This window comes from Brassica napus, chromosome A3 (assembly GCF_020379485.1).
Source record: "Brassica napus cultivar Da-Ae chromosome A3, Da-Ae, whole genome shotgun sequence".
Lineage (NCBI taxonomy): Eukaryota > Viridiplantae > Streptophyta > Magnoliopsida > Brassicales > Brassicaceae > Brassica > Brassica napus.
Window position 1 is genome coordinate 9548389 of NC_063436.1, and position 12095 is coordinate 9560483.

Below are 12095 nucleotides of genomic sequence, written 5' to 3' on the forward strand. Positions count from 1 at the left end.
TAGATAAAAATTCTCATCACTTTCTATCAAGTCAAACGCAACAAAAGTAAAAACTGACACATGAACAATGGGAAAATATAACACGAGGAAAAGAATTGGCACACACACCTCTGCCAAAAATCATATACAACATCAAAGTTTTCTTCACATACTCTTTTTTTAATCAAAGCTGATTTTAAATCATCTTGATTAAGTCTCTTAAAAATCAATTTGCTATCAATTTTAAAACCCACTTCTGCTTGCACTCTTCCCTTCAGCATTTCTCACTGCAATGCATTCGAGTTTATTTACCCCCACCAAAAATGAGATGTCTGCTTAACCACCAACTCTAAATCTTTTCTTTGCTTCTGTGACCTGCTTCTAAAGCATTGGCCCTGTAGCTTTTTACTTACTCTCATCAAGGGTTCACGTTACAGTCACTCAAGAATCGATCTTCCCGATTCAGATGCTTTCTCCAATAGGTTTTGTACTGTGGGATTCCCAGCTCTAGCCATGGCTTCATGTTCCCATTGTAGTGCAAAGTGGCTGCGTTTTTTATCGTTTGGGTATTGATGTAGTAGTCATAACCAAGCCCTGATAGAGCCCATTTGTCGTCAAGAGTATAAACTTTGTCTTGAAACGTAAGCAAACTTGCTTGCAGTGCAATTGCTTCTCTCGACTCACCTCCACCACTCATCTGCTGCGCATAGAATAGAAAGCCATCGCTCAGAAACATACAAAATCACCTCATATCTATTCTAGGTTTTTCAGAAACTGACCTGCTTGTAAAATTTCTGGTACGTTTCTGAAACTCCCAGTTCCCTCCATCTAGCAAGATCAATGACATTCAATCCGGACATCCAGAGACAAGCGTTAGCATCAAAACTTCCTCCCTTGAGACTCTTTAGCTGACCCAACCTCACAGAGCACTCCTTCACTGCGCCATTCACTTTTCCTTCCATATCAAGCTCCCAAAGAGGAGACAAGTCTCGCTGGACTACAACGTCATGATCCAGAATCACAACTTTTTTCAACTTGTGAAATATCTTTGGGAGGAGATAGTGAGATTGAGAGAACAGAGATAAGTAGTGCGTTCGTTTCCCTTGTGACGCCAAATTGTCACCGCTGAGGAAGGAGACACGGAACTCCGCAGGCAAAGAAAGCTTCACATCAGAATTGTCCAGCTCGAGTTTTTCAATATTCAATACTTGAATAGCCGCTTGTTTGCAGGGATTCCTGATAAACCATTGTTTCATCGCAAAGTAATTCTGCTCGTTTGTCAATACATGGAAAACAAAGTTTTTACTTTCCTGAAACATCAACAACCAACCAAGAGTTAGATATAAAGGTTCTATGACTGCATGAAAAAATAGAAACACAAAGTAAAGGAAACTGGATTTGATACATTACCCTTGCGTGTAAAACAGTTGAGTTGATAACAACGGAAGATGCAAGTATATTGTCGGAGATGATAACAAAGTGAAGCAATGAGGGATCTGAAAATTTCTCATTGTCCTCAACATCAACTGAACCTGACTTGAAATACTCCACAGTTAGTCTCATTGACAAGCAATGAAGACTCTTAGGCATTGTATGCACTGCAAGCTGGTAGAGGAACACACTCTGTTTCATGTGGAAAGTAGCTTCATCTTCAGTCAAATCTAGGATCTGTCTCAGTTTCTTGTCAACATTGTTACAGTCGACTGGAAAAGACTTTGCCTTTGAAATTACAGCTTCCATCTTCTCAAACTTTTTATCAACCCTGACAGATCAGTGGAACGAGATGGACAATAAGTACGATTAAGGGAAACTAACATATGACTCTATACATAAAACCTTCATCTCAAAGAGAACAAACAACATGCTCTCCAATCATCTAGTGCATTATTCTTATGCTGGTTTAAGATATTGGCACAGACAAGTCTTTAAAATAAGAGTATTTTTGGGTGTGATGCACATTGAACAAATGAAGAGTGAAAACTATGACTAAGATTTTCTATAACATACAATGTCTGAAAGCAAGTAAACCACTAGAAAACAGGACGCCCAGTACAACTAGATCCGACTCTACGGGACTAACTATCAGTACAAACATGATTAAACCAAACTGGTAAAGAACTTACTGTGGTGGAAGATCAGCATCTGCTGAACTTACAATAAGAATACGCTCAAACTCTTGGATATTTTGTTTCATATCTCGAGTCAACTTGCTTTGAGAAGGCATTTTAGCAATACTTGGATAGTATGCCCTAGCCACAAATAGGAGGTCCTTCATGTGCTTCACCTTAGCATCTTTCATGGGTTCCTTATTTTCCTCCCTCCAGAGGCAGTAGCTCCCATATTTCACCTGACAAGTTCTCTGAGTTTCATCAGCATTTACTGTTTCCCCCTGAACACCTTTGTGCGAGACTTCGGTTTTTGTTTTCTGTTTACAGAATAAGGTTAGCTTGAGACGACTGGTGAGAGAGACAAAAAAGACTACTACAGAAACCACGTAATCATTCGTACATTAACAGGGCTTGGGTTGGCAACAACAGCTGGGGACACGGGTAATCCTGCGGATTAAATGAGGACAAGACGTAAAGTTGCGGTCAAAAACAAAATAAAATACTGGGAGAGGAATTTCAAGAAAGTGGAACTTGTATAGTAAACCTCTGTTTTTAGAATCACTGATGCTTGTCCTATTCATATCTCTGGGAACCACGTTTATGTCGATTTTCTAGCATGTGAAACAGGAAAAAAAAAGCGTTAGTATAAAAAGGGTTACAAACACATCTCACACACAGAACAAATTCTATACCTCGCCCAACACAGATTGAGATACATAAAGCAACATAATTCATGAATGTATTTCAGCTTCCCGGTCACATGAGATAGTCAAACAAAAAAAATCACTCATTCATCTAATTTTGTACCCCTTAAACAACATCACACAAAAGAATGCAAGATATAACAAGTGACTGACTAACTACAGGTTTGTTTGCTGGGCCAAAAAAAAGTTTTAAGATTCACTAATTAACTACGGGGCATCTTGCATAAGTTTCCATAAGTCAAGCAGGAAGTTTACGCCAAGAACCATGACAGAATACATTCTTCAATGGTGGAAAATCAAACATATATAGACCAGATCTGAATCAAGTGTGTCAACTTGAGAGCAGTGGGTAAGACAATGAAGGGTTCCAACCACAACCATTATGGAGATCTAATTCTCCAGGTATAGGAAAAGATCTAAGCTTTTATAAAAAGAAAAGAACTAATCTATTCTACAACACAGAAATGGAACAAGTCAATGCCTTCACTCTACACTGGAAGAATGACAAGAATGGAAACATTAACGCCAAGAACTACTCATTCTTCAACGGTGGAAAATTAAACATTCACAGACCAGATCTGAACTGAACTGAGTGTGAGCAGTAGGTAAGACAATGAAGGGTTCCAATCACTATAAAGATCTAATCTTTTTTTTTGTTAAAACAACAACAACAACAACTAACCTATACTATAACACATAAATGGAAACAAGTCGATGCCTTTGGACTAACCTTGGGAAGCACTGGATTGATTTTCTGGAGAACCTGATCGACTCTGTTAGATAGATCTCTCTGCAAAATCGAGCAAGGAAGATCAAGAACCAGCATACGAATTAAATCGAAATCAACGAAACGAGGGTAAACAAAATACCTGTGAATGTTTGGTAGCATTGATTCTGCTTCTCTCGAACTGATTTTTCAAAGAAACGTTACTTAAACACATAGAGAAACCCAATTAAAGAAACGTAATAATGCTTACAGGAGAAGAAGGCTGGAGAGTGACGATTCCTGAAGCAGCAAATAAGAGCAGAGATGAGAATAGATCTGAAAAGAGAGATCTGAAGCGTGAAGGACAAGAAAGTACCTGGAGAGTGAAAGCTGTTGTGGAGGCCGAGCAAGAAAGCAAGAGGAACCAGCATTGAGAGGATTACGAGAACCAACACTCCAATCACCAGAACTTTCCACCGGCGCTTTCCTCCTCCGCCGCCTCCGCCTCCGCCACCGACTCCTCCGCCTTTCATATTTCCGATTTAGATTGAATCAGTGCCTTTTCGCATTGGATCTCAACAACGTCGGCGACGATGTTTCTCTCCACGAGTATCACTCAATCCACACTCTCGTTTACTCGATGCCAATGTCTCTCTCTCTCTCTCCCCCTCGCTTCACACACACTCACTCTCTCTAGCTTTCTCGCTCTAAGTAGGTGCTGCACTAGTTAGCCCGATCGCATCGTCCCTTTACTTTTTTGCTAATTTGGAAGAGAGAGAGATACACACACTCTATTTCGCACGTGTGTATCTTTTCCGCCGTTCGATTATTCAGCCCACTTGCAAGATCTGTATTTAGATCATAACACGTGTCTTTCTTCACACGGTGGTTACTTATTTTCATTTTTTTATTATTTATAGTCTCCCCCGACAAAACCAATACTCCGGGACGCCTAGCTTTATTCGTCACCATTAACGCCATTGACAACGCAGATGCACTTGGTGACGATGGAGATGAGCTGAGACGATCAAATTACTGAAAGATCGAAGCTTTTATCCAATTATTACTGTCAAAATGCGTTTGTTTAAGCTTCTGGTATGTACGTTTTTTTACATTAGTCGTGTAATGTTTATTTTCTTCTGTTTCATGTGATGCAGTGACTGTTCGAGCATCGCAAGGAAAGCTTTGGCCTTTGCGCATAACAAGACTGTTCATTTGACAACAAGGGAAGTGCATTTCGCAAGCTCCATTCTAGTGTCTCCTCCTCTCGTGTCTCTTGACTTACCGTAGAGGTATCACGGTGCATACCTTTTCAAAGGATCCAGAGGACATTACCAGGGAGGATGAGATTGTGGTTGCACTCGCGGGTGTACCTAATCTTGTTTGTGGAAGTTGGCTGAAGCCTTGAGCAGTTGTCATTGATGTAGGACTCATTTGTTCCAGTAAATAAAGACTCATACAAGAGCATGACAACCATTATGATACAGAGAACCTTAGGTTAGAGGTTAAATGAAAAGACCAAACTGTTTTTTTCTAAGGTTTTGTTTTGTTGTTTCTGGTTAGACATTGAAGCATGTGATATGATCATAAGCGTCTTGTTGGGGATGTATGTTACGAGGAAGCTTTAGGTGTTGCCTCAGCAATATGACGATCGCCATGCTACTATGCAATGCTGCCAAGCGGATATCCATCTGATAAATGGTATCTATCTCTGTCATGTAACTAAATTTTGTTTCAACAAGGGCCGGGGTTGATGACAAATTCACAAATCCCTTTTTAACCTGAATTATCATGTTGTGGCATGCTATGGTTTCTGATATAAAGCTCTTCTATTTATCATATACTCATGAATATCAAGGTCAACATAACCGCACCGAGGAGAGTTTAATGCTTTGTTGTTGTAGTTCCTGGTTTCTAGATACAGTCCAATGTTTTTTTGTTTCATTGACTCTTTACAAGATGGGGAGTCATATAACGCATGTGAGAGACGACGTTAGTTGGCCAATTATACAGAAAATAAACTAATTGTAACTTCTTTATTTTTTGCAAGTTCATTTACCAGCAACAATACCAGTGGAAGTATGGCGCGTTTCATATGCCACTGATTCTTTTTTCTTTCCACTGGAATAAAAATAAAGAAGTTACAATTAGTTTATTTCCTGTATAAAAATGAAATACTAAAGCATGCATATGTAAGCAATAAAAATAATTAAAGACATAATTGTGCAAATAGTGAAAAGGAAGCGGTGGTTGGAATCCTAAAAGAAGCAATATCATGGAAAGAGTACAAGGACCATAGAAAGTTAGAAACTAAACTAAAAATTGTCGATTAGAATTTGAAATAAAAAATTAGCAAAATAAAGTCAAGAAACATTCATTCATCATCAAAGCGTTACAGAAAAAATCTTAACCAACTCAGTTCCCGCAAGGACTGAAAGCACACCATCATACCACTCAAGTTTCCCCCAACAGTCTCCTTTGTCTTTTTTAAGCGCTATCACGGCACAATATATGGTCTCCATGTGAGACACAAGAATATTAGATTTTCTACTCCAGAAAACCAGCATCTTTCCAACACCATAAGCCGTTAATTTAACATAAGAACCATAACCAGAAAAACGACGAGGCAACTGAGGTAGTCCTACCAAACCCTTCAAATCTCTCCACCTTGTCTTGTCGGTGTCATACCATCTCAGAGCTCCTTCTTTAGAAACAGAGTAGAGAACATTATCAATCTCGCAGTAAGATTCCGAATACTTAATTTCACCCACACTTGGATCTATTTCAACCAGCTGGTCCCATTTACCTTGCTTTGAATTGAAAGCAAACACCCAACCAAATATATTAACCGCGTGGAGATTTCCGTTAAAATTAAAAAGGTGACTGGCTTGGTCCAATACACAACAAGGGATATCCCAAGTTTGCGTATTTGTGTTGAATACCTGGAGCAAGCTCTTCCAGGAAGCATATTGATGGTAGCGTCGTCCTAGTACAAATATATTTCGATCAAGGACAATGGCAGAAAGTGACCCTAGCTCCATTGGCATGCTGGGAGCCTTACGCCACATGTGAGACTTGCAATCAAGAATCGAGACACTAGAGGTGGGCGTGGTTTTATCTGCTTGGCCAATGTTGTAGATATCAGAACCAACAGCCACAAGATCTGAATAACCAAAACCCAAACCCGCCACACGAGGAGAATCATCACCGGGCATTGGGACGCTAGCCAAAACATAGCCGCCACTACTCTTACTCTTGGAGGAGAGGGTGTACCACTTATAAGAACCCAACCCGAACCTCAAGCACACATAGAGACAACTCTCCGTGAGGCCCAAGACTGACCTGACCTTGTAAAGCTCAGGTGAAACCACCATAGATCGAAAGCTCTTGGAGACTAGTGACAGAGTACGATAGTACAATATTGGAACGCGTGCCACGATCATCACTAGCAAATCGTCCGGAAGTGACAAAGATGCCAATATCACATCATCGGATGTGTATGGAGTTGGCTTCTTCTTCTTCTTCCCCTAGTACTCGTAGTCGTTGTCTTCCTCTTCAATACGAACTCTCCCTTGTTCAAGAAATTGTAATGAAACCGATAGATAGTACTCTTCTAAGTGCTATAAAGCTCTGGTTGCAATTGCAAATATAATTCAATCATAAAGTGGTTTTTTACAAAGACCTAAGAGCAACTCCAATGGTGTTACCCACCATTGGAATCCTTAGCAATATAATAATGTTTTTTTTTTTTTTTGAATAGTTAAGAACTCTAATCATAATTGTAGGTTCAATGGTGTTATCCAATATGAAATCCTTAGATATATTTTTTTTTTACAAGTAGTACAATCAACAACACAAGAACAACACAAGAACAACAACAAAAAGATACTTTTAAAAATAAACTTGAAAAGTCTCACCATAGCCAGTTCTAAACCACCACCAAGAGCTAATCCTTCAACTGCAGCAACAAGCGGCTTCCTGGTGCTTGATCTTCCTGAGAAAATCCAAGGCCATGGAAGTCTCCCCGTACTTGCACAATCTGTTCAAAACCGTTCCATAGGTAACTCCATCAGGTCGGAAGCCGTGTTCCACCATCCGATCTATCAAACTCATTGCTTCAGACCGAAGCATGGACTGGAAGAGATGAACTGCGTCGTCTTTGTTAATACCAGTAATGCCGCTTGTGTACCAGTCTTATGCACTTGCTGGAAAACATTGATGTTGAAACCACCCGAGAATCTTCCACCGTTCTCTGAAATGATCAAAATACAATCAAGGGCCTTAACCAAACCAAAAAAAGGATTCAACTTTCAAACTCTTCTTTGACAATTCACAATTTTTACCAACGCTAAGTTCGATAGAGATTAAACGCTACATGATCCGAATACAATCCTTCAAAATCTAAACAAAAGAAACTCAATTTTGTTTGTTTACCTGTCAAGACGATGGCCTTAACATCACTCCTATGATTCGCATCTTGAAACTTCTCCTTCAACCTAGAAATAACTAAATAATTCCACAAAATAAAAAATCAGCTTAAAAGAGAAAGCAAATCAACATCGTGAAATTAATCAAAAGTAAGGAGCTTTTTAATACTTGGGCTGGCCAGAGAGTTAACAGGAGGATTCGAAATGGTGATCACAGCAACGCCATCGTTCCCTACTTCCATCGTCACTCCCATCTTCTTCGCCATAGCTTTTAACAAAGTTTCTAACTTTCTCTCGTAATCGGATAAAGATCTGTGTTTTTTTATTTTTGTATCAAGGAAAAAAAATAGAAAGCTCGAACCAATCCCGTTGCGCCAGCATATTAAGGACTTGATCCTTCTTCTCCTTAATTAAGGATTCATCCTTAGCTTTTCCTTCTTTTTTAATATTTTTTTATTCCTAAAAAGCTAAGGACTAAAGCTAAGGATTAGCTAAAAGCCTACGTTGCACATGCTCTAAGGTGTCTCTATATATACTAAGCGACTAAAAGATCCTAATTCTAATATCTAAAGTAATAATCTCTATAGGATTTATAATTATCTTTATGAAAACATAACTATGATAAAAGGAAAATAGAAGCTACGCTGCATTAAGGTGAAACATACCTATGAAAACCGTTTGGTTTTATTTTGAAAACATAACTATGATAAAAAAAAAAAAAGGAAAATAGAATCTACGCTGCATTAAGGTGAAACATAACTACGCTCTTTTCCATCTAGTTACGCTCTTTTCCATCTAGTAACGGTTTTTATCAGTTTTAGAAGTTGAAACCAAATAATGGAGCAATTAATGCAAAATCTATAAAAAAATAAAAATACATAACCTCAAAAATAAAATAATAGACAAATATTTAATATAAAATCATATAAGTTACTTAAGTGATTTTTGATTAGGTGTTATTGTGAATTTTAGAATTAATTTTCTTAATTTTATTGGTTGTTGGTATTTGAATTTTCATTTATTTAATTAAAATTTTAAAAATAATATTAATTCTAGAACTATCTAATCTACATTACCGTACAAACAATTAAAAAAGATATAAGAATTACCCAAACCATATCCAATTTCAATTCGGTTAAGGCGGTTCCAGCTCCAGAGAAAAGAAAAAAGAATAAAACACGATTCCGAATCCAAATCTCCATTTTCAAAGAGAGAGAGAAGAAGAAACATCTCCATTCTCCGAGAGAGAGAGATCTGAGTCTTCTCCCAATGCGAAGGAAACAAACGAGAGTGTAGAACAACAAAAATGGCGTGGCAAAAAGAGAAGATCGTCGGAAGCTGCTTCGCCGTCGGAGCCGCCTTCGCCGTCGGAGCTTCCTTCCTCCACCTCTTCCTCAAAGGCGAGCTCCCCTTAGGCTTAGGCCTAGGTCTACCCTTCGCTCCCTTCAGGAAACGAAAGCCAGTCCGCGTCTACATGGACGGATGCTTCGACATGATGCACTACGGCCACTGCAACGCGCTCCGGCAGGCGCGTGCTCTCGGCGACCAATTGGTCGTCGGCGTCGTCAGCGACGAGGAGATCATAGCTAATAAAGGACCTCCCGTCACGCCTCTTCACGAGAGGTGATGATGATCTCTCTCTCTCTCTCTCTTTTGATTCTTTGTTATCGCTTTATTGTGTTTGTTCTGATTTTGTGTGTGTTTTAGGATGATAATGGTGAAGGCTGTTAAGTGGGTGGATGAGGTTATTCCCGATGCTCCTTACGCGATCACGGAGGAGTTCATGAAGAGGTTGTTTGATGAGTATCAGATTGATTACATTATCCATGGGGATGATCCTTGCGTTCTTCCTGATGGAACTGATGCTTATGCCTTGGCTAAGAAGGCTGGGAGGTATAAGCAGATCAAGCGTACTGAAGGAGTTTCCAGCACTGATATCGTTGGTAAAAACTTACATCGTCCCTTGTTGTTTAGACGAAAGGTTTCGTTTTTTTTAATGTGTTAAGGGGAGATACGAGCTGCATTTCATGTTTATGTTATTAAGTGTTTTTGATAGGTTTGACTAATCACATAAAGATTATAACTTTGTTCGAATTTGTGCAGGTCGTATGCTTCTCTGTGTAAGAGAGAGATCGAACAGTCAGAGTCATTCGTCTCTGCAAAGGCAGTTTAGCCATGGCCATAATAGCCCAAGGTTTGAGGACGGAGCTTCTTCTGCTGGTGGTACTCGCGTCTCACATTTTCTTCCTACTTCCCGCAGGATCGTTCAGTTCTCCAATGGCAAGGTGTGTGGAGTCTTAAAGAGTCTTCTTTTCTTTGTGTTTCTACCTGTTTAGCTTACTCAGGCAAATAACTTAGATCTTTGGAGTTTTGTAGATCTATATTTTGCTTTATGGTATAGTGGGTTGAACAGGTGCATGACTCTTGACTTCTAATAGCTATGCAAGTGGTTCTTGGCTCTCTTTTTCAGCTGTTTTAATCATTAAAGAGAATGGATAGCATCTTTTTGATAACATTGTCTGGTTCTTGCTTTCTGAAACATAATTAGTTAATCCTTTCTATGACCATTTAACCAAACATTGGGTACTTCTTATGTGTGTTATCTATAATTTTCCTATTGAGTGACACAAGGTTGCTTCACATCTTATTTTTATCGCTTGTGTCAATTTATGTCCGCTAGATTTTAAGATATTCCTCGATTGATTTAGTTTTCTCCATATCATTTTGTATAATGGGTTAATCAAACGTGCATGCTTATGGTGACAGGGGCCAGGGCCTGGTGCACGCATAATTTACATAGATGGTGCGTTTGATCTTTTCCATGCTGGCCATGTTGAGGTATAGTAAGTTAAATTGTTGCAGACAAAATATTACTGAGCGACCCTCCGTTTTAAGTCACCAATGTTGTTGATACCTGTTCTTGATTATTCAATTCGCACAGATTCTCAGGCGTGCTCGAGAGCTGGGAGACTTTCTTCTTGTTGGAATACATAATGACCAGACTGTCAGGTTAGAAAAGGCTCATCTTTAGCAGATTGCTTTATAGTGATTGTCTCAGTTTTTGTTTCGTTTATCTTTGTCTTTTCCTGTCCTGGCAATTGTGATGGTGGCTAATCAAATTTAATTGGTAATATGAGTGTTGACCAAAAAATTGGTGTTAAATAAAACTTCTTGTCCCCATTCTGGTTTAGATTTGCATAATTGCATCTCTGCTTAAATACGTTGGACCAGACCAAACAGTGCTTGTTATACGTGTTGATGTGCAGTGGTAAAAGAGGAGCGCAACACCCAATCATGAATCTCCATGAAAGAAGCTTAAGTGTTCTGGCATGCCGCTATGTAGATGAGGTGATAATTGGTGCTCCATGGGAAGTGTCAAAAGATACGGTGAGATTCTCTGCTCTTTACTTAAACGCCCAAATGGCTTTCATGTAAAGCTAATTTTGACAATGATTTGGATATTGCAGATCACGACATTTGACATTTGGAAAGTGGTTCATGGGACAGTAGCCGAGAGCGATGATTTTCAAAAGGTAAAACGAGATTTATACAAGTTACAATACAAAGAGCTGGATTTTCTCTAAGATTCTTGTTGAATGATTTGACAGGAGGAAGGTAACCCGTATGCTGTACCAAAAAGCATGGGCATATTCGAAGTACTAGAAAGCCCTCTTGATATCTCAACCTCCACCATAATCAAGAGGATTGTAGCAAACCATGAAGCTTATCAGGCAAGTTTATCTTCTTCTTCTTCTTTTTTTTATCGTTCCTCTTGTTGCTTCACTCTGGCCAATGTCTCAGTCAATGTCTTTGTGTGCGAATACAGAAACGTAATTTGAAAAAGGAAGCTAGTGAGAAGAAGTACTATGAGCAGAAGTCTTTTGTGACCGGTGACTAAATAGAGAATGAGAAGCTATATATGTTTTAGAAGACAAAAACCATCTTCAGGATGTGAATCCCTTATTTCTTTGTACTGGCTATAGTACCTTACATATTACATTTTGAATTCTCTAGTTCATACTTTACATAGGGCATTGATGGTTGTAGTACCATTTGCTTCTTTGTATTTTCTTCAATTTTGGGATGTTTCATTATATTTTTTGACTTTCGCTCAATCAAATTATAATGATTATGAACTTGAATTTTATTAGCTTACAGGCACATAATCGTG

At 38.9% G+C, this 12095-nt stretch overlaps 4 protein-coding genes across 5 annotated transcripts; 1 reads left to right on the forward strand and 3 right to left on the reverse strand.

Annotated features, from left to right (window-relative positions):
* LOC106438139 (probable galacturonosyltransferase 7) lies at window positions 1-4274 on the reverse strand. Of its 2 annotated transcripts, none has more exons than XM_013879210.3 (10): window positions 3874-4274; window positions 3769-3797; window positions 3661-3699; window positions 3522-3581; window positions 2632-2698; window positions 2488-2534; window positions 2103-2404; window positions 1390-1741; window positions 759-1289; window positions 1-679 (listed from the first exon to the last, which is right to left on the reverse strand). In XM_013879210.3, exons 1-10 carry the CDS (start codon window positions 4028-4030, stop codon window positions 398-400), a joined length of 1866 nt encoding a protein of 621 aa, XP_013734664.2. In that variant the 5' UTR covers window positions 4031-4274; the 3' UTR covers window positions 1-397. The 2 variants fall into 2 exon arrangements, with proteins under 2 accessions (XP_013734664.2, XP_013734665.2); XM_013879211.3 differs by having other exon boundaries at window positions 1-676; window positions 3874-4225.
* A 170-nt stretch (window positions 4275-4444) lies between these two features.
* LOC106443600 (F-box/kelch-repeat protein At5g51250-like) lies at window positions 4445-7071 on the reverse strand. The gene has a single exon (XM_013885147.2). It carries the CDS (start codon window positions 6938-6940, stop codon window positions 5882-5884), a length of 1059 nt encoding a protein of 352 aa, XP_013740601.2. The 5' UTR covers window positions 6941-7071; the 3' UTR covers window positions 4445-5881.
* A 217-nt stretch (window positions 7072-7288) lies between these two features.
* Window positions 7289-8350, reverse strand: LOC125606845 (peroxisomal fatty acid beta-oxidation multifunctional protein AIM1-like). Its single transcript, XM_048775730.1, has 3 exons — window positions 8094-8350; window positions 7932-8003; window positions 7289-7749 (listed from the first exon to the last, which is right to left on the reverse strand). Exons 1-3 carry the CDS (start codon window positions 8188-8190, stop codon window positions 7607-7609), a joined length of 312 nt encoding a protein of 103 aa, XP_048631687.1. The 5' UTR covers window positions 8191-8350; the 3' UTR covers window positions 7289-7606.
* A 752-nt stretch (window positions 8351-9102) lies between these two features.
* On the forward strand, window positions 9103-12066 carry LOC106438136 (ethanolamine-phosphate cytidylyltransferase). Its single transcript, XM_048775731.1, has 9 exons — window positions 9103-9547; window positions 9632-9867; window positions 10028-10209; window positions 10691-10762; window positions 10866-10933; window positions 11191-11311; window positions 11392-11457; window positions 11533-11655; window positions 11751-12066. Exons 1-9 carry the CDS (start codon window positions 9231-9233, stop codon window positions 11820-11822), a joined length of 1257 nt encoding a protein of 418 aa, XP_048631688.1. The 5' UTR covers window positions 9103-9230; the 3' UTR covers window positions 11823-12066.
* The last annotated feature ends 29 nt before the right edge of the window (window positions 12067-12095 follow it).